This window comes from Giraffa tippelskirchi, chromosome 13 (genome assembly GCF_054371585.1).
Source record: "Giraffa tippelskirchi isolate mGirTip1 chromosome 13, T2T-mGirTip1v1.2.pri, whole genome shotgun sequence".
In the NCBI taxonomy this organism is placed as follows: Eukaryota; Metazoa; Chordata; class Mammalia; order Artiodactyla; family Giraffidae; genus Giraffa; species Giraffa tippelskirchi.
In genome coordinates, this window is record NC_137287.1 from 62,224,943 (window position 1) to 62,251,079 (window position 26,137).

Sequence of the window (26,137 nt, forward strand, 5' to 3'; positions counted from 1 at the left end):
ACTGAGTGACTGAACTGAACTAAACTGAATATAATGTATGTATACGAAAGTGAAAGTGAAAGTTGCTCAGTCTTGTCCGACTCTTTGCGACCCCTTGGCCCATACAGTCCATGGAATTCTCCAGGCCAGAATACTGGAGTGGGTAGCCTTTCCTTCTCCAGGGGATCTTCCCAACCCAGGGATTGAACCCAGGTCTCCCACATTGCAGATGGATTCTTTACCAGCTGAGCCACAAGGGAAGCCCAAGAATACTGGAGTGGGTAGCCTATCCCTTTTCCAAAAGATCTTTCCAACACAGGAATCGAACTGGGGTCTCTTGCATTGCAGGTGGATTCTTTACCAACTGAGCTATCAGGGAAGCCCTAAAAGAGTGATCTGCCCTTTCTGAGGTTCGAACTCAGGACCTTCAGATTATGAGACTGATGTGCTGCCTCCTGTGCTAAAAGGGCAGACATGTATATTATGTTTATTATAGTATTAATAATATCATTATATATATGTATTATATAGGTAAAAACACAGTGTGACCTCCAGTACCCAGGATATATACTCTGGAAGAAACCCACAGCATTCCAGTACTTTAGCTTCTTAGTATTTGGGAGGTTAAAGCAATCTCTAGGAACCCTCAGCCGCAGGTAGCCTTGGGTGGCTGTCTCAGCAGCTCTGCCCAGTGTCTGCCAGGTGCCGTGGCTGGGAGGGCCTCGGGGCAGCCCTGGCAGACTGCTGACCTGCCTTCACCTTCTACCACAGGGACCGTCACACATTCCACATCCCAGGATGAAGGAAGGGATTAGGTTTGAGGCCTGGTCTCTGGGTTGAAGGGCCCTGTAGGAGGCCTTACGGACTGAGTAGACCCTGCAGGAACCAGAGACTCTTTCCATCTAAAGGGAAGATGAGACGTGAAGGTGTTATTACCAGAGTGTGGATGGAGGTTCCTGTCCTCTCCTGCTCACTGCCCCTCCAGCAGTGCCCTGGGGCTGAAGGATGGCTGCCTCTCTGAACAAGGTGTGTGCTATCTAGAAAGGCTGGGATTTCATAAGAGTGATTCAACTTGTTGTCAATGCCTAACCCAGTTGTTAATATTAAACCGAATGTTGGTGCAGGAACAATGAATTCATTACTGTTGCAGTTGTCAGTAAGAAACATTTGATAGGCTACCTGTGTTCTAGTCACTACAGATACAGAAAATGATGGTAACTTTTCTAGAAGGCCTCATAGTTCGCAGAGATCTTTTACATTTTTAGTGTTATTTGGTGCCCCAAACACGCCTATCAGATCAGTGGGGCAGATATAATAGATGTGGAAACTGGTACTCAGGAGTAAAGGGACTCACCCAGGCTCTGCTGGTAGTCATTGATGGAGCACAGACTCGTATGCAAGATTTCTAACATCTGATTTCTTGTACTTTCCATTGTATCTAGATAATAATAATGGATTTTGCCTTTGAAGACCTTATTATTGAACTAGTCTCTTTTAAGTTTTTGTGTGTGTGTGTGTGTGTGGAACATCATGAACTGTTTCTGATGGGAATCTTAGTAGAAAAGTGTTAAAAGTTACTTGTGCATGAATGAGGTTGGGCGAGGCAAGTACTTAGGTACTTTTAAGGCTATTTTAACTAAAATAATGAGTAGAAAGAGAAGAGAAGGAGTTGGTCATAGAAGATGACAAGAGAAAATGAGTATAAGTTAAAGAGAATGAAATAATTAAATGTGTGCTTATTCTACAGAATATATAGTTACTTGTTGGTTTGTAAATGGTTTTGAGATAGCTTCCTTGAAAAGTCCCTTCAGTTATTGATATTTCTGTTGTTTATTATTTGATCTGTTTAAGATGGTTCAATTACTCTTGACGTGATCGTGAGTTTTCTGCTCCTCCTCTGAAATAAAAAAATGTCTGTGCAAACAGCAAACTTGGAATCTCAGTTTTAAAATTTTATTTTGAAAAATAAAGAACTGTGTTCCTAATTGTTCTACAGCCAGTTTCTCTCCATTTCCTGTTATTTTGCCCAAGAATATAAGGTTGGCTTCAATACTCAGATATTTTAGGTAGAAATTTTAGCGGCAATAAATCTTTCATATTTTGAAACTGGAAAAAAAAAACAACCACCCTTCTCTGAAAATTGTACACCACCCTATGTTAGCACTTAATTTTTTACAAATCATTTTTTGGGGTGTGTGACTTACCTTATGTGATCCTATCCTATCACATGTTGGTTCAGTGTCCTTCATTCTGTATGCATCTATATAATCCTAAACTATAAGAGTGAAATAAAGGTTTTTCATTTTTTAACTTGAGTTCAAACTTGAGTTAAATCGCATTTGTTTTAAAGTAATGTCTCTAGTGGATATGAAAACCTTAACAATTTAACTAGAGATATCTATGCTTTATGTGTGGCCTATCCTGAACCCCTTGGAGAAAGACTTTATACAGAAACTAAGATTTTTTTGGAAAATCATGTACGGCATTTGCACAAGGTAAGGACTGCTGTATACATGATGTAAATGTGTTTATGGCTACATAGTTATTTGACTAGTTCACTGTTTTCCAGTGCAGAACTTGTATCAAGTTAAGGTTATTTGTTTTGTTTCCTAAATAGCATTTTTCTAAAATGTATCAAGAGCTATGAGTCAAGTACTGTGTGGTTAGGTTCTCCAAGGAAAATCAGTTTAGTTGGTCAAGGTCATGCTACTAGTAAGTGAGGAGAGTTTCAAATCAAGGTTTGTTCAACTTGAAATCGAGTCCTCACATGTTCTTTGGATGGTGTTTGTAGAAACAAGTTTTTTTGTTTTTACTGTCCCTTCGCCACCTCTTGGTGAATCTCTGTCTTTGTAATCAACCTTTTGGCTGCCTCTTAATATCCTATGTAAGGTCTTGAAAATCCTAGGATTAAAAAGGAGAATGATAAATGAAAAAGTACGACATGAACTTCCTGTGACCAGTATTTCGGTCATTGTGCCATGCACATGGAGGGAAGCATCACAGACTTAATGATCTGCGTATACGTGGCGAACGAATTTGCAGTATTTGGTTGCTGCTGCTACTGCTAAGTTGCTTCAGTCGTGCCGGACTCTGTGCGACCCCATAGACGGCAGTCCACCAGGCTCCGCCATCCCTGGGATTCTCCAGGCAAGAACACTGGAGTGGGTTGCCATTTCCTTCTCCAGTGCATGAAAGTGAAAAATGAAAGTGAAGTCCCTCAGTCGTGTCCAACTCTTCGCGACCCCATGGACTACAGCCTACCAGGCTCCTCCGTCCATGGGAGTTTCCAGCCAAGGGTACTGGAGTGGGTTGCCATTGCCTTCTCCGAGTATTTGACTAGCGGCAGCATTTCTAACTTATTTCAGATTAGTGATCTTATCGGGAACTGGATGAGATCATTTATTGTTTGAGCTAGAAAGTTAACCACCTTTTATTAGCCCTGTGACCCTGGGCAACTCACGTAACCTACCTCGTGAATTGAACTTTAAGTTCTTTTATCTATATAATAGAGATAAAGTAACATAAACTGTGTAGTGTGTCTAACCCTGCACATGACTAGGATGAGGCCTTTTTCAAAGGGTAATAACCTATAAGTAGAGCACAATTGATCCTGTGATATTTCCCTTATAACCTTTGAAGAAAAGCTCATTTTTCTAAGCCTGTTTTATCTATTTGTTTATTATTATTTCTAAATAGGGTAAGTCCCTAGACTTAGAATTACTAGGTCTTAAGTCATGAACATTTTTTATTTTTTTGACTTAATGCAGTTGGTCTTCCATGTCTGTGTCTTCATATTGGTGGATGTAGAGGCCTGACTGTAGGGGACTTGAGCCTCTGTGGGTTTTGGTATCCATGGGGCATCCTACAAACAGTCCCTGCTAATACTCAGGAATGATTGTAGTAAGAAATTGTTCTTGGATTTATATTTTATCCCACCAGCCGCAGAAGTTCCTGCTGCTGCTGCTGCTGCTAAGTCGCATCAGTTCCTAAGGGGGCCCTGTCCCCTAGCATTGTTAATGCTGTGCTACGTCAGCCTCTCAGTTGTGTCCGACTCTGCGATGCCGTGGACCATAGCCTGCCAGGCTCCTCTGTCCATGGAATTTCCCAGAAAAGAATACTGGAGTGGGTTGCCCTTTCCTACTCTAGGGGGTCTTCCTGACCCAGGGATCGAACCTGTGTCTCCTGCATTGGCAGGTGGATTCTGTACCATACTATGCCACCTGGGAAGTGTGCCATTATTAATAGTGGTTGGTATTTTTAATTTATTTACCACGTGGTAGGCAAAAAAGTACGATTTGTTGGCTATTCCTATCATTGTGAGCTTTAATTGTTAAAATCCTAAGTTTAAAAGCATAGCATTTCATCAGAGTTAATTAGATGAGCATTGAGGTCAGGACTTGCCCAAGGTCACATGGACAGTTGATGGAAGGACAATTGAGGTACAAGAAGTGGTGACTTTGGGAATGTCTGTCCTAGCCAGTGAATTTTTGTTGTTATACTAAATTTCCATTAAAATTAACTTTTTAAATACCAGGCCTCAGATTTCAGTTTGATTTTCATTTTTCAAAAGATAGTAGGCTTTTATTTTTATTTTATTAAGTAAATATACAATAACTTATTTGGAGAATGTGGAAAAGTTGTCAGTTTTCATAGTCGTATTCACAGAAGTGAATAATGTGAGGTGATGATGTACAACTAGCAGTCTGATCAAAATTGATGTACATGAGGAAATAGACATGGCAATAGAATTACATTCTGTTTTAATCTGACCTAGTAGTCTGGCCCAAGGAACAGCATCAAACCATTACATTTTATTTTTTTATCTTAGGAAATGAAGCATTTAGTCTGTAATTTGGATATTTCATTTTCATCTCTAAGATTCACTTTTTTTTTTCTAGCTCTTTCATTGTTACTGAAGGTAGTTAAATTAGAATGTAATTTGTAGATATAATATATAATGCCCAAATTATGTCACTTATGTAAGAACATTAGTTTTTGATAAATTTCATCGCTTACAAATGAAAGTGATCACTGCTTTGTGAGTAAAAAGTGTTTTTCTTCTTTATCTAGAGAGTTCTGGAGTCTGAAGAGCAAGTGCTTGTTATGTATCATAGGTATTGGGAGGAATATAGCAAGGGTGCAGACTATATGGACTGCTTGTACAGGTAAGTGCACTTTCACTTTCACTCCCCTGACAGACGCCTGTATTTGGTAGTTGAAGGAGTCTTTGCTTTTATGACCTATTAAAATGCCCAGAACTGAAGCATTTCACGATGTATGGACTTTTCTCTGCTAAGGGGAAAGGTCTATAGTGTGGGTCAAGTGGATATTTGGGAGCCAGGCCGTGTGTGGAAACTTAGTCTGTAAAAACTGAAGCTGTATTTGATGGCATAGCTCTGTTTCTTCAGTTGTCTGGGGCTGGGTAGCACGCATTAAATCTTGACAGATCCAAAGTGAAACTTCAGCTTGGATGAAAATTCTAGTGGATCTAAGCCAGCACCCTCCTCCAGCGTGTTCCTGTTTGACTCCAGGATTCAATATTTTATGTCTCATGGAGGTACCCAGCCTCATCTCATCCTGCCTTTCCTCACGGCTTTCTGTCCGTCTGTCTGGATTGCTTTTCTTCCTTTCCCTGTGTGACTAATCCCCATTCCCTGCCCTGAACTTCTTGCCGAGGTCTCCTGCTTAGATCTCCTGTCTTAACTGCCCCCCTCCTACATGTTTCCGCGGCACTCTGGCCTGGTCCTCTCTAACTCATTCACGCCAACACTGGAAATGGGTACTGGGGTACACAGGCAGAATCCCCTTTGTTGAAGGATCGTGGATAAATAAAGGAATGATACTGGCCCCAGTGGCCTGTGATGGCTGCAGTGAGAACTGTGCCCTCTGCATTGTGGCTTGGGCCACAGATGAACCGCTGCCTCAGTTTCTTACTGAGGAGAAACTGAGAAGCCGAGCTGACTTGCACATTTACACGATGCTTTGCAGGAAGCCACACTGGGGCCAAGGTATGGACGCCTCCTTATGTTTGTCCTTCTTTGCTTTGTGGGTTTTTTGTTTCCTTTTGTTTTTATATCAGCGTTGGACTTTACTAGATGTAAGTTGCTTATGTTAGAAACTGGAGCTTAATTCTAAATAGCCAGTAGCTCTGTTTCTTCTTAGAAGAAGAGCAAAATGTAGTAAAATCAAACCAGAAACCAGCAATGGCTAACAAAAAGGCATGGCTTACTGCAGCTTTGGCTTTTATAAAATGGTGTCTGCCAACCATTAAACATCCTGACCATTTGATTTTTTTCCCTACCTCATCCACCAAAGTGACCTAGTAATAAATAGAACTTTGAGAATTCCTTAGCTAAACTATGAAGGAGAGCAGAGGGAGGTTTAAGGATCAGAGTGAGGGCACACGTGTGCCTTTGCACCTCCTGAGAAGCTGGGGTCGCTGGTGTACACATGACAAAAGAAAGTGCTTCACCTGTATGTGGGCAGTGGGACCCCTCGTTAGCTGAGATGCTTCACCGGAAATCCAAGTTATTTTTCTGTTCGTTCTTAGTTTTCTGAGACAGCATTCTCTTGGTTCTTCTGCATCTCTCTTGACCAAAATCAATTTGGTGCTATTGAAATTAGTACTGTCAAAGAACTTTTATTAAGTTTTATATATGATGCACACATATATGTGCATACAAATAAAGCCATATGAGGTGATTTTTTACAGTGGAGGAAAACTATGGGTCAGAGAGGTTAAATGTCTTTGCTCAAGGTCCCTGAGCTGGAAGAATGACAAGGGGAGAATTTAAACCCAGATCAGCCTGAGTAAGTCCATTCAACGCCTTCATTCTGCCTAGTCTCATTCTAGATAGAGACTGTAGTCATGTAGGTTCTATTCTCATTCCTTAGCCACACTCCTTATTCTTTCTAGGGTGATCTCAGTTACTCCTGGTTTTCACTACAACCTGTATATTGATTACCACCAAAATAGATGTTTATTGCAGGCAGCCTGAGTTTCAGAGGAGTACTCTTACCTGGCAACCTGTACCTCCAAGGTGTTCTGTGGGTACGTCGTACTGCTGCAGATGTTCACAACTTGTTATCTTTTATGCACACACTGCCCCCAGTAATGCTCATCTCAGTTAATGGTAGTACTGGACACCCAGATGTATGTGCCAGAAGTCAGTTTTCCGTCACCTGGGGTTATCTTCTCTGCCTGATGCCTCTTGGTCAAATCCTCCAAGTGTCTCTTAAATTTATTACTTCCTTTGCATTGCTATTATAGTATGGTAGTTCAACCTTTTTATCGTTTCTCACCTGTATATTAATGATAATGTAACCAGTTTCCCAGCTTTTAATTTCTAAATTATTCTATTTAGTAAATTTCTTAGGTGCAGATTTGATCGTTTAGTACCTTTCCATTGTCTGTAGCAAAGACTTAGAGTCAGTGGCTCACGGGATTCACTTAGAGTGCTTTGTTTGACTTCCATGTGGTTGACTTCATGTGATGATCATCATTGTTTAATTGCACTGGTAGACTGAGTCATGAGATCTCATGGAGGTACATTTGGCAGTAATACATGAAAAGTGTTTGATACTTGTTGGATAGTAGGTTATCCAGGCTATCTTGTTACCAATCTTAGTCTACAAGGAAATCTGTGTAAAGAAATGTAAAGGAAAAAAAAAAATCAATTTTGTTTCAGAAGTGTTTTTCAATATTATTTTGAAGTAATTTCTAGCCTCTTCTTTACTCTGGTTGATATATAAGATGGATGTGCCTTAGCATAGGTGACTTAAGGATCCTGATCTTAAAGGAAAATAATAATGTTCCTGTCCCACTTTTCCTGCTACTCCATACCTGTTTAGGCCCTGCTGGCCCTTGATGGAACTGCTGGGACACAAGGTTATTTGTTTAGTCCTAAGTTGTGTCCGACACTTTTCGACCTCATGGACTGGAGGAATTAGCTTGAGAACTAACAACTCCTGGAATCCAGTAGGTATTAGCATGAGAACAGTTCTCGTAATGCCTGATTTCTTAGAGGCTTCAAATTTACCTTTAGGCTCTTAGTTCTTGTTAGTTAATGCTGTTGGGTTACTGCTAGTACCCCAGAAAAGCAAAGGATAATTATTAACCACTTTGAGCCAGGATGAGTTATAAAAATGTGTACTACTGCATGAGTTGCACCTGAGCAGTGAGGTCTTACCTGTGCAAAAGAGTAAAGACTATTTAAAGAATTTATTGGAAGCTATTTTACGATCTCAAAGTATATATATATTTGTTTAAAAACAAATGTGTGGTTAATAAATTCTATTGTGAAGTGCTACAGTGACTTAGAAATAAAGAATCATGTCTGAATCAGAATGAAAAACTACCCTACTTTTTTCAGTTATATCTATAAATTATTTTAAAAGCTTCTCTATCAAGCTTAAGCTGTCAAGAGTAGAAGATCTGGAATGAGAAGGATCTAGATGATAAAAGTTAGTTTACAATTTATCCCATGAGGGAAAGAGAATAGTGACTTGTCCTCTGAAATAACACAGCATATGAAGCTCCCCGACACAGGGTACTGGCTCTGAAATGTACACACAGACCTTGGGAAGGGATCAGTGAATCCAGACTTCTGCAGATCTAGCAGCTTCTCTTCCAAGTCAGCAGTGCTAAGAAGTTTACATTTAATATAGGAATAAGGGGGCTGCTGTAGGCTTCTGGATAGGAAGTTGGTATCCTGAAAACAGAGTTTTCAGATGAATGAGAGATGCCAGAAATGTGAAACAGAGGCCAGTCATGAGAATGTTGCACTTGATCCAAACGAAGAGTCAGCAAATGCATGGGAAGTGAGAAAAGAAAATAACGGGAGGAAGTGATGAATAGTTTAGAACAGGAGGACCAGCTGATGGAAAGGAGATAAAATGGAGCATGAGGTAAGTGGTGCTAACGTTCTAGGTAGGATTCCTGATGGCCGTGGTACGCTGACCAGAAAAGGAGTGGTTTGGAGCAGAGGCTCTTACAGAAAGGCACATGTAATGGTGCAGGTGTGACAGTCAAGTTCCCCCTACTCAGAAATGTTACATTTCTTTGCGTTATTATGTCCTGCCAGATGGGTAAGCTCACTGGGCAGAAATTACATTTTTGTTTTTCTTTTTTTCTGTCCCCATTGCCTTGTTGTACCTGGTGTGTAGTATGCATTTGGTCAGTACTTGCTGAATAAAAGAGGGAGCCCTCCTGAATTTTCTGAGTCAACTCTGCCACTTAGTAGTGGATGGACCTCTGTCGAATTCTTTAAACTCTCTAAGCTGCAGTTTTCTTACACATAAAATGGGGATCCTAATGGTACCACAAATACCTACCTCCTATTATTCAGCCAGCTGCAATGCTTAGGGCTGTATCTGATGCATAATAGGCACTCCATAACTGTTAGTGACTGTTTTTATTTCCTGGCATTCATGACTTTTATGATGTGCCTCCAGGCTGCTTTTCCAGATTTGTGTTCTACTGTTACCTTTTGCCATCCATGCTTGCTGGAATGTTACCCGTTTATTCATTTCGTTAATTCGAAGAAGTATTTTTCAAGGACTGCCTGTCTGCCTGCCACTGTTCTGGACACCGTCTGGCAACCCTCACATTCTAGAGAGTATATGCAGATAAAGAACAGGGTCATTTCACATAGTGGCAAGTACTGTGAAGAAAAGAAAACAGTTGTGTAACAGATACTAACTTAACTGAGGGGTGGGAAGTGAAGGCTGGTTTGGCTTGGGGTCAGGTCAGGCCTGAGAGGTGTGTGAGCCAAGACCAGAGTGACCTAGGCCAGAGGTGCCTCCCTAACCCAGGGAGTCTGGTTTCAGGGGTAGCAGGTGTTTTTCTCTCGAGCTGAGGCTTCCTCTCTCTCTCCTGTTCCCCTTTCCTCAGCTGAAAAGCATGGTTGGAAACTCAGCAGGAAATTATGAGGGTTCTAGTGAGAATGAAAGGGAAGGTTCAGTGGTACTTGGAAGGAAATGACTTTATAGGTAGTGGACAGAAGAGACTAAAATGTTGAATGAAGCTCCACGGTGTAAGCCCTGGAGGCCAGAGCTTCAAATGAGTGAAGGTGGGAGGGAATGTGTGTAAACGATTGTGGCCTTGTGCTTTATTATTTTCCCTCGTTTCCTAGAATTGGCAGCGGAGTTATGCCGTTGAGATTTTTGTTGTCTTTGTTTTCAGTTTCAGTTGTCTGTGAACACTGAGTAGACCTTTGATTTTGATGCAGCAAACGTGTGTGTTTTAATACAGAGATTTCGTGGTTGTTGCCTAAATACTTGTATTGTCAATAGCCGTTTTCACCTTGGCAGAACCTGTCCAACGAATAGTTTTAAGAGGTGAGCATGAAGGGCCTTGTGAAATCTGGGATGGTGGCAAGTGGTACTTGAATATTGCCCACCCTTTGCACACATTTCCTTTAATCTTAGAACTCTGTTCATCTCAGTGATTCTAAGAGTTCATCACAGTTGGTCTGTCTTTATAAAGCTGTTTCTGTCTGGTTGACAAGTGATCTTAATTCTGTCCATTTTTCCTTCTACCTGTCTGTAACAGTCTATTCCATTTTCTTACCTAGTGATTGTGATTTTGTTTTTGGTTCAAAAATGAAAAGTTACATATTTAATGGTGATAAAATATAAATTAGAGAACTTACTTGAATTTGATCTTTTTAAGCATTTTCTGTTTAATTCTTTGCAAAGTGAACTCAGCTTATTTAAGGAGAGTCTGAGAATGAGCAAATTAACTTGTAGAGTGTCTGACCCTTGGATAGCAGCTGTTGAGCTCTAAGAGTACTGGAAAATTTTGGCGCAAAACCCTTGAGTTTTTTTAAGTGGGACTGTGGTAATAGGATTTTTTTTTCCTACCCTAGAGGTCTTACTTTTTGTCTCTTAGGGCCTTGCAAAGGGAGTTTGGCTGATAATTTTTATCTTTTTTAAAAATTATATTTCTAATTTCTTTGAGGTGTATTACTGAACTATTCTGTAGTTGATTATAACCCTAAAGTTATTGTTATAAAGTTCCAAGTTATTTCTTTCCTACTGATTTTGACATAGCATCTTGACACTACATTTGTTTTTCAGGTATCTCAACACACAGTTTATTAAAAAGAATAAACTGACAGAAGCTGACCTTCAGTATGGTTATGGTGGTGTAGATATGAATGAACCACTTATGGAAATAGGAGAGGTAGGAAATTCTTTAAAAGACTGGCAAACATAAACATGTTTTTAGATACTGAGGTAATGTGATTCACTGTCTTCTTAAGAACACTGAGTTGACTGTCTTAAAATTGTCAAGATTTAAAACATCCTAAATGTTAAATAAATGAAAGAACATTTTAAATGTTAAATAAATGAAATGCTGTTATGATTTACTAAGACTTTCACATAGATGAGAAGAACAGAAAAGATGTGGGGTGAGTATTATTTTAATAATTGAATTAATGGTGGATGAATGACAGAAGGTTAATAGTTCTGCTGTGTGAAGAAGTTCATGAAATATATTTAGCAAGTGTTGAGACTTTTAAAGTTTAAAAAAAAAAAAAGTGAAGGACATGGACTTAAAAGAGAGCCCAGAAGAGATGAAATAGAAATCTGTGGATGCAGCAAACCTATTTTAACTAAGGTTTTATAAAAAATCATTTATTTCTGTAAGATTTTCAGTTAATGGTAAAACCTTAATTCTGTTCCTTATTGAGAATGTCCGACATGAGAGTCAGTGTCATTTTAAATTAACATTTAAAACGTTAAGGACATTTATTTTCCTTATGTATATCCAATTTTTATTTGAGTTTTGAAATAGAGTTATAAATACTTCTTCTGAGGGGTATTTACTTTTACAAATGTTTAAAGCAAACACTGAGTAATTCAGCCTTGATGATTTTCATTTTTCCTGGCAGCTAGCATTGGACATGTGGAGGAAATTGATGGTTGAACCACTTCAGACCATCCTTATCCGGATGTTGCTCCGAGAAATCAAAAAGTGAGTGTTGACATCAATCTTCTTGAGTTGGTTCTGATTTGCTGATTGAAATGGTTTAAAATAGTGAACACTGGCCTGGCTGTCCACTGCACATAGGCCCCATTTTACTGTAATGATCCTCTTTTTCCATTTTAATAAAGCCAATATTTTAAAGTGGTTTTATAATCTTTTGGTTTTGGGGGGCAAAACCAACAAGATTTTACTATGACATCATATGCTTAGTAAATAAGTAAGTCCCCGAAAGAAGTGACTTCTTCTGTAGTCCTGAAACCTCTTGGATCCTCTAGGCAGTGCTGCTGAGTTGTTTGAACATACTCTCAGTTGAAACCCTGATGACGATAACCTGCTCAGGAAAAGAGATTCTTCTAGTTAGTTGGTTACCTTTATAACCAGTTAACCCATGAGGCAAATTTATGAGAAAATGGCTCTAGAATGGTTGATCCTGCTTGTGGCCCAGAGAGGATGGCCTGTCTAAGCTGCTGTGTGAATGGATTGTGGCACAGTGTAAGTTTTCCTGTGGGGTCCAGAGCGTCTTTGGCTCAGGTGTGGCCCAGAAGATTCTTACTAGACCTTAGGTGACTGGAACTGCTGTGAAGGGAATTCCCTAGACCAGTGAATTGCCACATTATAATGGCCACTCCCTCTGAAACTACTTTCTTTAAGAAGACCCAAATAAGGAGTTTTTTATGTGAGGAAAAAAAGGAAAACATTATTCTTACTATGGGGCTCCTAATAGGAAATAAGGGGTTATGGAAAAAATGTTCAAAAAAGAGGATAAGACACTATTTTAATAGTTAATGTTAATACCAAATAGGAAGTATGTGGTAGGAATTAATAACTTGGTTTTTAAGAGTGGTCACTCACACTTTAATAATTCCACTGTTTCCAAAGGGGATGAGAGAGAAAAGAGGCAGTGGAGCAGTAGGGTGGAACTGTTTTCTTCCTTCCTCTTTTCTCTGCTGAACTGTGAATGACTAGAAGGGCACTCCCAACAAGGGTTTTAGGCTCTAATATAGTTTCCTTTGCTAAAAATATTAACTTCATTCTTGAAATTCAGCTATTTTACAAGCATAATGGAAATATTGTTATAAATTTTCTAAATGCACTTTTAATGAATGTCTCTTTTATAACAATTTTGGTCCAACCTAGTAGAATTTTTAAGTGTGATTGTTAGCTTGTTAAAAGTGAATTTAATGAAAAATTAAGGAAAGCGTGACTGTGTAAGAAAAACAATACAACTATAGGATTCTGATTCTGGAAAAGACATAGAGACTATGGTCAGAGACATTAGACCAACTCATTTTAGTTTTGTTGTTATAATCAGTTTCCTTTGCAGTATTATTTGACATGCTTTACTAATATCTCATTTATTTTTTTATGTCTACTTTATTAAGTAGGTATTACCTTACATTTTCTAGCGAGAGGTACTAAGGCTTAATAATAATAATAAAATATGGAAACTGTGTACCAAGCAGCGACTGAAGTTTTACATGCAAATCCCATTTAATCCTCACCACCCTAGGAGACTGGTATGATTTACCATTTATAATGTGTTAATCTTCTTTGAAGATTTCAGAAAGTTGAGGGCCATCTCAGCCTTGAGGTAAAGTTATCTGTCAGACTAATGGAGGATTTTTTTCAAAAGCGGAATATAGATTGCAGAATTTTTTTGTTTGCTTAAGAGAGTCAATGAAACAACTCTTAGTTTAATTTTTGTTTTTTGTGGTATCATTAAATCTGTACACACAAAATTTAATTGATAATCCAAAAGTAAAGTTGCTCCTTCTATTTCAGGAAGAAAGAAGCAAGTGATGGAGTCATAGATTGTGCGTCAGCATATTTTCATAGTGTCTGTTTTACTAAGGAAAGATAGAAGTAATTCTATTCATATAATAACTTGTCTTTTATAGTAAAATAGTAGAATGCCAACTGGGACTTTCATTGTAGTAACAGCCTAACATTGATAATTTTAATAAATAAAATGCTGTAATTTCATGGATCTAAATGTTACGGTGTAAGAACGTGAAATTGGAGAGAAGAAAGCAGATCAGTTTCTTAATGCAAGTATAGGAACTGTTTATATCCTTAAGGATACTACTGAAAACCCAAACTCTTTAATGTTAAATGGATTCAAAATTGTTTTCCTTTTTCCCAGTAGCTCTGAAGTTAACTTTCTAGTGTCAGATAGTCTTTGAGCAAAAATAAAAACTTTAAATAAAATTCTTTGTTCACCTGTGAATTAGGAGCAATTTATAACATAGGCTGCTGTGACTGATTTGTGTTTCCTCTGACATGTTCATAGGCTTTTTATTCTATTTCTAAACTGTTAATATTTCATTGAGGAAAAATATAGATTTCATTGAAGAAAAATATAATCTTGGATAAAAATAAAATTTAATGTGTGTGTATTAGTCACTCAGTTGTGTCTGACTCTTTGCAACTCCATGGACTATAGCCAGTCAGACTCATCTGTCTGTGGAATTCTCTAGGCAAGAATTCTGGAGTGGGTTGCCATTTCTTTCTCCAGGGGATCTTCCTGACCCAGGGATCGAACCCAGGTCTCCTGCATTGCAGGCAGATTCTTCACCATCTAAACCATGAGGGTCTCATGAAATGTAATGTAGTAGGCTTAATTCTTTCGTATCTCAGTTTCTAAGAGAGGTTTAAATTTCCCAGCTCATTTTAGATTTACTGATTTTCATCCTTGCAGTGGCTATTTTTGCTTTATGAATTTTGGGCCTCTGTTGTTAGTTGAATAAATATGAGGATTATTCTCTTCATGGTTTTTACTGTTACTTAGTAAACTTTATCTATCTTGTGCTCTTTTTCCATGTTCTGTCACATGTTAATATTGTTATAACAGTTTCCTTGGATTTTGGGGGATTTTGTTGTGTGTGTGTGTGTGTATCATTTAGCCTTCTTAGTGTAAAATTAAATATAGATAGAGGAGACCATACAACACAAATGTATAGCTGAATGAATTGTTGAAAGGCCCATGCGCTTCTGACTGCCACCCAGGTTAAGAACTGGAGCCATGCCGGCCTCCCCTGAAACTGTGTATGTCCCAGCCCCTGCCTTTTTCCCAGAGGAACAGGCACATGCGCTTCTGACTGCCACCCAGGTTAAGAACTGGAGTCATGCCGGCCTCCCCTGAAACCATGTGTGTCCCAGCCCCTGCCTTTCTCCCAGAGGAACAGCTGTCCTGACTTTTGCGCAGTCACTTTCCTCTGTTTCTTTATGGTTTTTTCACCCGTGTGTGCATTCCTAGATGCTATAGTTTAGTCCTGTTCATCCTACTGCTAAGTCGCTTCAGTCGTGTCCGACTCTGCGCAACCCCATAGACGGCAGCTCACCAGGCTCCGTCGTCCCTAGGATTCTCCAGGCAAGAATACTGGAGTGGGTTGCCATTTCCTTCTCCAGTGCATGAAAGGGAAAAGTGAAAGTGAAGTCTCCCAGTCGTGTCTGACTCTTAGCGACCCCATGGACTGTAGCCTACCAGGCTCCTCCGTCCATAGGATTTTCCAGGCAAGAGTACTGGAGTGGGGTGCCATTGCCTTCTCCGTGTTTATCCTAAAAAACCTTTTAATCAACAGATTTCTCCTCCATCCTTTATTTTTTTTCCACTTGTAATACATTTGTTCATGAATCCTGGCTATTTGATCCTTACACTTTCCCACTGTCTAGATTTCGCCAGTTGAGTGCAGGAGGCCCATTTATTTGTGTTCCTTTATCCTGAGTGTTTCCTGTAAATTGGCAGTTAAGTGGCCTACTCAGACTCAGGTTCGTTCTCGCTGGCAAACCAAGATATTTTGTTCTTTCATAATGTATGATTTTTTACTCTTTTTTAAATTTAAGCAGCCACTGATGCTAAATGCTGGCATCTTTTAGTTTATTGAGGTTTGTAAAATGGTGCCACTTTAATGCTGTTGTTTGATTTTCCTTTTTTAACTTGAAAAATTTTATAAAAATATACTTACCATGGTCTATTATTTGGTTATCATATATGAAAGACGAAATAATTGCTTTTTTCCTTTTCTTTACCCATTTGTCAGGATAATGAATTGGTTTTCTGTCATCTTCAGAAAGTGGCCAGTTAGCTTTTTCCACCCAATTTATCATGATGAAACTTAAAGACTTAAATATATTTGATTTGTTTCTATTGTCTCGATTTTATTAAAGTTTGAATAGCCTCTGTTTGGTTATTTGGTGCCAGAGTCTTTTTGCTATGACCCTTGTCATCCTTGATAACTTTCTTGCTATCTTGTATGTCAGGATGTTCCAGACTTATCTTGTACATTTTCTTCCTCAGACCTGGCACCAGCTACTCAGTGAAAAACTTAGTTCCAAATACACAAATGATATGTAAATACATTCTTGAAAAACATTGAATGCTCCAGATCTTTTTCTCTCCATGGAGGTAATCCCTTTTATCATTTGGTTAACTGTCTTTTCAAACTTTTTCCTATGAATTTTTATATCTATGTACAGAAATAAATACGATACGGAATATTTTTTTGTTTTCTTTTTTCAAGTGTATAATTTTTTCATTTTTTCCTAACTTTTAAAAATCATTTATGACATGCTGATTTATCTATCTTGATAATTTTTCTGTGATTGTACATAGAGATCTTACCTTCCTCCTTCTTCCTAAACTCTATATCTAGTATGGTTCCACCTCATTTTATTAAACTCTTCCCCTAGTGATGTATATTAGGTTGTTTCCAGTTTTTCCATTAGTACAACTCTTAGTTCTGTTATGCACATGTGCAGCTTTTTAGAGCCACAGAGTGTATGCATTTAGAATTTTGCCCTCTATAAAGTACCTGTTCTTCCAAAGGCAGAGTATGGGAACCCATTTCTCTACCACTCATCAAGCCTTGATGCTACCAAATCTTGCTAGTCCTTGATTCATCGGTACCACCAGAGGTGCCCTCGAGTGGATACCAGAGTCTGGGTGCAGGCAGTTTCCTTCCTCCTGGGACTATGCTCACTGCTCCTGCAGGGACGCACTGAGCAGCTAGTCTGCCAGTGAGCTCACGGGTTTTGCGCCAGCCTGCTTTCAGTAACGCCACTCCTTGCCCATGCTCCTTCACGTCTTCCACCTCCTTCATGTCTTCCACCCCCTTCTTGTAGCCGTCCTTTCTCTTGTGCATTTTTGTCTTTCTGTGCTATCTAGTCTTCATTCCATCTTATTTTCAATTTCTACAGGTCCAAGGGCTACTGCCAACAATGGAATATGAAAAAGTATCCTTCCTATCACTTCTCAGGTTTGGATTGAGGCAGGAGACTGCATTTAATTTAATCTTCTCATCTTAATCACAGGGGGCAAATGAAGGTTTCACCAAGAGATTAATCTGCCCATTGTCACATAGCAGAATCAGGACTTACGAGAGTTTCAGCCTTTTTTTTTTTTTAATTTAATTTTGTTTTTGGCTGCACTGGGTCTTCGTTGCTGCGTGAGGGCTTTCCCCAGTTGGAGTGAGCGGGGACTGCTCTCGAGTTGTGGTGTGGTGGCTTCTCTTGCTGTGGAGCATGGGCTCTGGAGCACAGGCTTAGTAGCTGAGATGCACAGGCTTAGTTGCCTCCTTGGGCGTATTGGATCTCCCCGAACCAGGAACTACACCCATGTCCCCTGCATTGGCAGGCAGACTCTTAACCACAGCTACACCGGGGAAGTCCCTCAGCCTAACTTTTAATGACCAACGCAAACCTAGTCTGCCCTCTTAAATGCCTTGGTTTAAAGTCACACTCAGTGCTTTTTTTTTTGGTCTCTTAGCTTTCTTCTCCTGCTTCCATTTTGCTCACTCTGTACTTAAAATACTACCTTAGTGATGCTTCACTCATTTACTAGGCACTGTGCTACATACTTTCTTGGATTATGTGTAATCTTTACCATATCCTCTTGAGAGTGGGTGCATTTCTTATCCCCGCTTTACAGAAGAAGAAACCTCTGAGCACTAAGAGTTAAGCACCTGCGCGCCATGACACATTGATGCAGCCAGAGCTTGAGCCCAGGCAGCCGGACTCCGAAATCCGGGTCTTAAGGGCTACAGTAAACAATCGTATAAGCTCCCAGCAGAGTGATTCCATTATGGTTGTTGTAGGCATTTTCCACTTAGTTCTGTCAAGATCAAATAATGATCCACATAATAAAAATTCTTTATATTCTTTTCTCAGGGTTCATCTCTTGGGATCGCTGTTCTTAGATAAATCCAGCGCTTATTCACATAATCAGCTTAGTCATTGCTTTTCTATAGTACTACCTTAGCATCATTTTGCCTGGAAAATCCTATGGACAGAGGAGCCTGGTAGGCTGCAATCCATGGGGTCGCTAAGAGTCAGACACGACTGAGCGACTTCACTTTCACTTTTCACTTTCATGCATTGGAGAAGGAAATGGCAACCCACTCCAGTATTCTTGCCTGGAGAATCCCAGGGACGGGGGAGCCTGGTGGGCTGCCATCTATGGGGTCACACAGAGGTGGACACGACTGAAGCGACTTAGCAGCAGCAGCAGCAGCAGCAGCATTTCAGTTTATTTTCATGATCTGTCAACGTAATAGAAATAAATTATAATGATTTTGTTGTACATTTGTGCAGTTATAAAAGTATGTGGTAATCTTAAAGATTGAATAATTATGCCTAAGGGTTTCTGAGTTCAGGTGTTATTCTTACAGTAGAAGACAACTTAGTCATTAAGCATTAGGAATATTGATATTCTTTCTAGGCAATACCTTACCAGATTCCTGCTTCTCTGGGCCTTTTGGGTTCAGAAACAAAGCGTAGGAGTAGGAGTGGATGTTTTGTCGGTGCTGAGCAGGGAAAGTAGGATTTGGTCAGGAAAATAACTTTAGGTAACCTGATTTAGATACTTCTCACTTTGTCCCAGACAGAGTTAAAAGGCAAAGAGCTATGTGCTCCAAATTGATAAATTAAGTCATATCATTTTTTCACCAGATTTAATTTGGGCTTAAGAGGGAAGGTGAGCAGAAGACATGAGCTCACCTAGTGTCACCTTGTATGTATTTATTGTTCTAATTAGTGATAACAAAATGTAGACTTTGTAACCAAGATTTTGTGACTGTCAGGAGGACTGCAGCCATATTAATTCAATCACAAAAAACTTTTCCCAGAATATCCAGATAATTAAAGGAAGAAGGGAAGAGGCTTAGAGGGAGGTGGAGACAGGGAGGGATACTAACTTACAAAGGTTATTGCCTCAGTAATTTTCCTAAATGCTAGAAAGTCTTTCTATCCCAGTATAAAACCCAGATGATTCTATTAGAAATGATGATAATATGCTTTTCTGTTGCTTTTTTCGTAAAATAATTATTCATTCAAAGAAAGAAAATATTTTAAAGTGAGGTGGAAGATTACCAATAGAAAGGTAAACCTTTGACTGGATAATGGTTTGATTTAGGTATTATTACTGGATTCAGAACCTTCCAACATAGAGCCAGGCTATTTTACTGTGGCTTTAGGCAAACCTTTTTTTTTCCTATTTCTATGATTAGAAAAATCAAAAATTCACTTACATTTCTTATTGTGATTAAGACTTGCATCCCAGTAGTGCGTTTGACTGAGTAGAAGCTTATCAAAAGTCACATGAATAATTGAGATGATTTTAGATCCCTTTGTAACTGTAAAAGAATATAGAAACATTAAAGCATATCTCAGTAAATTCTAAGTAGAGAATTACCTTTGTGCTTAGATGAAAACAACTCAGTGATTCTAGCAGATCTCTTAGAGAACAATAGATATTAGTCATTTCAATGAGCAAAATACTATATAGAGTGTACTTGTGAGGAATGAGTCCCGTCAGATTACTGTAGGCATACTTGTGATGGTTTAAAAACTGGATTCTCAGACCAAATCCTCTAGTAACAGAGTTTGTGGTGAGTGAAATTCAAATATTCTTAACCACTGGTATTGCAAGTCTTGAATTGATGGGCTCATAGCTACTCTATTAAAATTGAAGAATTATCTTAGTATCAACATAGTATCTTTAATTTTACAATTAAGCTTTTCTGTTGTTTATTGAAATGACATCTAATGGGTACATTAACTGTCATAAATATTAATTAAGCTGCAATATTAAATATTGCATTTTAAGTATCATACATGCATTGACCTTTAAAATACTTCGTAAATAAAGTGATTAGACCAATAGAATAAGCAGCCATATTTTGGCATACTTTGGTATATTTCCATGGATACTTGTATTCTCAAGAATGTTTTTTGTTTTACCTTGTTTTAGTGATCGTGGTGGAGAAGACCCAAACCAGAAAGTAATCCATGGGGTTATTAACTCCTTTGTTCATGTTGAACAGTATAAGAAAAAATTCCCTTTAAAGGTAACAAAGCTTCCTTTAAAACATAAAGTATTAGACCTTTAATTTCTTAGGTTGTTTGTTCTGATTTTTAAAATATGATTTAATTGATTTATTTAGTTTTATCAGGAAATCTTTGAGTCTCCCTTTCTGACTGAAACAGGAGAGTATTACAAACAAGAAGCTTCAAATTTATTACAAGAATCCAACTGCTCACAGTATATGGAAAAGGTAGGAAAGCATTATGTTAACTATTGTCATCTATTATATATCAGGTGTGGCTTATTTAAAATTAGTTACCTTAGTTAATTTTTTTTTTTTGGTGGAAAAGGTTCCGTTTTTCTTGATCAATCATTGTTCTTGCTTGACATTTTCCATGAGAAAAAGTGCTGTTCCAGTTTTCATTGTGGTCAGGGTTTTCTGATAATCCTGATTAATCTAAAATTAATATATTTCATATTCTTGACAAAATAATAAGCTATACTTTATGCTTAGTAGATAAGAGAATAGGCTAAGTACAAAAGCTAGGTATTGCGAGTTTTTATCTTTCTTCCTCTAAAATAGAAGGAAAGAAAATAGTAAAAATATAATAATTCTAGATACTTGGTCTTTTGGTCTGTTAAGTTTGTGGAAGACTGCACAAAACTTGCATGAGAAATTTTAATCATTAAGCCAACACATTGATAACCATATTTAAAATGGCTATGTATATTTTCTCAGTAAAAGAATAGTCAAGATTATAAATTCAGTCATTGGATATGTTATACATTTTAACTAGTTTTTTTCTTCCACAGTGTTGGATCTCAGGCATTTTATTATCAGATGATTTTTGTTAGTTTGTTTACCTTTAAGAAATGTTTGAAGTGGAAAAGCTGTAGTGAAGCATCCATAGGACATAGATCAGGAAATATCAGTACTTACTGAATGATACACTGGTGTCTGTTCCACAAACCCAGGCCCAGGAATTGCTTAATTCTCTTTTGCTTTGTCAGTGATTAGCTCTGGGACCTTGAGTAAGTTATCGAGGACATTTTCCTCCATTAAGTGCAGGTTACACTAAGTCAGTGGGTCTTAGCTTTTAGCCCTTTTTACATCTTAGACTCTTACTAAAGGTTCTAGATCCAGTCTTGAAAGGTACACAGAGTATCAGTGATATATAAACTCTCATCATTATATCTGACTCTCAAAAACAGGCTGTTGGCAAACACTGAAAACAACCCAAATGTCTGTCAAGAGTTGAAAAGACAGGCAAAATGTATGTACATACAATCAACTATTATTCAGACTTAGAAAACAATAAAGTTCTGACACATGCTGCAGCATGGATTAACTTTGAAGACATTATGCTGAATTAAAGAAGCCAGACACAAAAGAACAAATATCTTATGGTTCAACTTATATAAAATGTCTCGAATAGACAAAGTCAGAGAGGCAGAAAGTAGGTTAAAAGTTTTTGGGAGGGGAGAACAGGGAGTTATAGCTTAATGGTTTCTGAGCTTCTGTTGGGTGTAATGAAAAAGTTTTGGGAATAGACAGTTGTGCAACATTGTAAATGCAATTAGTGCTACTAGATTGTTTACTTAAAAATGGTTAAAATGACAAATTTTGTGTTACACATATTTGACCACAATTTAAAACACTAATAATATACCAAAAATCATTGAATTGTATATATAGGACAATTGGAGTCAATATATAAGGGAAAAAATGCAGACCAGTTAATTTTTGTTCTTTTTCATAAGGCAGTGCTAAAGTGTAGCTTAAATAAGATTGTGAAATGATTTATGTAATGTGACTTTGAATTGTGAATAGAATTATATAAATAATTCTATTTGTTAATTTGCCATGTAAGTTACTTACTGATATTTCAGGTGTTTTCTCATAGTAGTTCATGACTGTAAGAATATATTTCTAAAGGTTCTAGGTAGATTAAAAGATGAAGAAATTCGGTGTCGAAAATACTTAAATCCAAGTTCATATACTAAAGTGATTCACGAATGTCAGCAACGAATGGTAGCAGACCACTTACAATTCTTACATGCAGAATGTCATAATATCATCCGACAAGAAAAAAAAAATGGTAAGTGATACCAAACATCAATATGAATAGGAGTGAAATTATAAACCCACTTTTAATATCATCTTCCAAGCTACCTGAGGCTTCAAACATATTTAAGTAATAGTTGATACATTTTTCAATATGCCTTTTTACAGATTATTAATTATCTATTTTAAAAGACTGTTTAGAAAACTGTATTTCGAACTATTTTCTAAAGTCAAAAGAAAAACTGGGAAAGTGTGTTTGCACATTTTAGAAATCACAGGGACTAATTTCTTTAATACATCAAGAGTTTCTAGAAGGAGAAAAAACAAAGAACATGAAAGGGAAATAAAAGTAGATTTTAAATATCTGAAGATGCTCAGCCTCAGGCAAAATAGAAGTACAAAGTGAAGATATGAGATGTTAACAATAAACAGTGAAAAAATGGAAATTTTTTAGAAAAAAGCAATGAGAATTTTTCAATAATAGGGAATAAATGTAACAAGATATGTGCCAGACTGTCACAGAAAACTGAACATCGTTGAAAGCAGCATTGATAGATCCAGGGCAAACTTCGCAAAACCCAAGATTATTTTTGTTAAACTCTGAAAGTTACACTGTTAGCCTGAACAGTCAAGACAGTTTTGAAGAGCACAGTGAGAAACCTTTGCAGGATAGCATGACTTCTAAAAATTACAGTAATTAAGAAAAGGAAGTGGCACAAGGGTAGTCAAAGTGACCAATGGAATAAAATAAAAAGCCAGGAAGTAACTCAAGCATACGAAGATACTTCATTTAAGACCAGGGCGGCCTGCAGAGCAGTGGGTGGAAGACGGTCTTTTGAACACATAGTGCCAGGTCCCTTGGATAACCAGTTGGGGGAAAAGTGAAATTTGATCCATGCTTCAGACACTGTATACAGAGTCAGTCAGTTCACTTTGGGCTTTTGATCTTAGTGTAAAGCAATAACACTTCCAGAAGATAACATAGGAGAATAACTTCAGGACTTGGGGGGAGAGAAAGATATTTTAAATGAGACACAGAAAGCACTAACCACAGGGAAAGATGATCAAGTTTATTACTTAATCATTAAAAGCTTAAAATCAATACAAAACCATAAGACCCATTGGATCATCAAAAGAGCATCACAATGAGTCATAGGACAAAGGAGCCAAGAATATACAACGTGGAAAGGACAGTCTCTTTCATAAATGTTTTTGAAGAAACTGGATGACCGATTAATACCGTATACAAAAATTAACTCAAAATGAATTAAACACTTTAACTTAAAACCTGAAGCCATAAAACTCCTAGAAGAAAGCAAAGGTGATAAGCTTCTTGATACTTGTCTTGGTGATGATATTTTGAATCTGACACTAAAATGAAAGTGAAAGCCACTCAGTTGTGTTCTACTCTTTGCGACCCCATGGACTATCCGTGGGTTCTCCAGGCCAGAATACTGGAGTGGGTAGCGTTTCCCTTCTCCAGGGGATCTTCCCAACCCAGGGATCGAACCCAGGTCTCCTGCGTTGCAGCCTGCTTCTTTACCAGCTGAGCCACAACGGAAGCAAAAATGAACACGTGGTTCTGTATCAAACTAAAAAGCTTCTGCCCAGCAAAGGGAACCATTAACAAAATGAAAAAGCGACCTACTGAATGGGAGAAAATCACGTATCTGATAAGGGACTCATACAACTCAATAGCAAAAAAATTGAAAAATGAGCAGAACACCTGAATAGGCATTTTTCTAAAGAAGACCTCCAAATGGCCAACAGGTACATGAAAAGGTGCTCACCATCATTAATCATCAGGGAAATACAAATCCAAACCACAGTGAGATATCACCTAGCACCTGTTAGCATGGCCGTTATCCAAAAGACTAGAAATAACAGATGTTGGCGAGGATATAAAGAAAAGGGAGCTCTTGTGTACTGTTGGTGAGAATGAAAATTGGTGGATCCAGTATGAAGAACAGTATGGAAGTTTCTCAGAAATTAAAAAGTAAAACTTTCATGTGATCCAGCAGTTCTACCTCTGGGTATTTATCCAAAAAGAAAAAGAAAAAAAAGACACACTAAAATAGATATAGGCATCCCAATGTTCATTGCAGTGTTATTTACAAGAGCCAAAATAAGGAAACAACTTAAGTGTCTGTCAGTAGATGAGTGGAGGAAAATAAACACACAAACATAGAAAATACCATTCAGCTATGTAAACAAAATGAAGTATTGCTATTTTGTAACAACATGGAAGGATCTCCAGGGCATTGTGCTAAGTGAAATGTCAGACAAAGACAAATACCGTGAGATCTCACTTGTATATGGAATCTAAAAAATAAGTCATGGGGATATAATAATATGTTGCATGGTGACTAGTTAATAATACTGTTTTACGTATTTGAAAGTTGCAAAGAGAATAGATTTTAAAAGTTCTCATCACAGGAAAAAAAATTATAAATATGTATGGTGAAAGATGTTAACTAGACTGATTATAATGATCATTTTGCAGTATATAACAGTATTGAAAATCATTTTGTTATAATCCTTAAACTAATATGTCAGTTATACTTTAAAAAAAGACAGTCATAGGGTTATATATTTGCAATTATTGAAAAAGGTTTATGTCCAAAATATAAAATAATTAGGACATTTGAACAGGCACTGAAGAATAGAAGATATCCAGATGGCCAATAAACACATAAAAAAGTCTCTCAATCTCACTAAAACAGGGAAATACAAATTAAAATCACACTATGGTATCAGTAATTAATCACATTTTGATATAAAATGAAAAAGACTGAAAATAGTGTTTGGAAGTGTATAGAGTCAGACACAACTGATGCAACTTAGCAGCAGCAGCAGCAGCAGCAGAGTAGCAGGAACTTGTTATACATTGTTATACATTGGACGTAGAGTATAAATTGATAGCAGCCACATTGAAACTCTTGACAATGAGTAACCACTAACAATAAACATATCTGTTACGGCCATTGCTCTCCTAGGTGTTCAACACGCCCACCCAAAATGCATGCACACATGCACAGAAGAATATGTGCAAGCATGCTCACAACAGCATTGTTTGTAATAGCCCCAGACTGGAAACAGCGCAAATGTCCTGTAACTGTAGAATGAATAAAGTACCACACAGTCATACGATGGAATATTATAGAAGAGTGGAACACCTGATAGCTGCATACAACTCAGATGAACCTTGTATATTGAACCAAAGAAACCAAACATGCAAGAATTGGATGATTTTGTTCTTATAAATAGTTTCAAACAGGCAAATCAAATCTGTGGTTTAGTTGAATAGTGTTGTCACGACTGTGATTACCATTGTGGAAGAATAGGAGGAGTAGTGAAGGCAAGGGGGCTTCTGGGAGGAGGTTGTGTCCATTTCTTGCTGTGGGTGGTGAGAACATGGCCAGGGAGGGGGGTCAGTTGTGGTAATTCATTGAGCTATACACTTAGGGATTGTATACTCTTCCATATGTGTGTTATACTTCAATAAAAAGTTTAAAATAAAACCCACTACCCTGAGATGTCATTTTGCACCTCTCTGTGTGAAGGTCAAAGCATTTGTTGACACAGCTCCTGGCACCTGAGGGCTCTGTCTACAAGGTCCTTCTGTAAGACAGCTTTTTCACAGCAGTGCCACTTCTGGGAATTTATACTATGGATACTCTTGCCCATATGCAGGATTATTAATTGTAACAATGTAAATATCAAAAGATTGGAAACAACCAAATTCCCATGAGTTGTTAAATAATTGTCATATAGCTGTCAAATGGAGTGTTAAGCAGTTGTA

The 26,137-nt window shown here is 38.0% G+C and overlaps 1 protein-coding gene and 1 non-coding gene across 51 annotated transcripts in view; one reads left to right on the top strand and one right to left on the bottom strand.

Annotated features, from left to right (window-relative positions):
- The window catches only part of CUL2 (cullin 2), a 73,111-nt gene that overhangs the window by 23,190 nt on the left and 23,784 nt on the right, over positions 1–26,137 (top strand). For 41 of the 50 annotated variants that reach the window (XM_081554345.1, XM_081554339.1, XM_081554321.1 and 38 more), the window contains 7 exons: positions 2,372–2,474; positions 5,050–5,144; positions 11,059–11,164; positions 11,877–11,959; positions 20,217–20,313; positions 20,410–20,520; positions 22,207–22,369. In XM_081554345.1, the coding sequence (XP_081410471.1) occupies positions 2,372–2,474; positions 5,050–5,144; positions 11,059–11,164; positions 11,877–11,959; positions 20,217–20,313; positions 20,410–20,520; positions 22,207–22,369 (758 nt within the window). Of the gene's footprint in view, positions 1–750; positions 1,006–2,371; positions 2,475–5,049; positions 5,145–11,058; positions 11,165–11,876; positions 11,960–20,216; positions 20,314–20,409; positions 20,521–22,206; positions 22,370–26,137 lie in introns of all 50 variants that reach the window. The other 9 variants (XM_081554362.1, XM_081554367.1, XM_081554368.1 and 6 more) reach the window with 2 other exon arrangements.
- TRNAM-CAU (transfer RNA methionine (anticodon CAU)) lies at positions 377–449 on the bottom strand. The gene has a single exon. It is a non-coding gene; the product is annotated as a tRNA-Met (tRNA).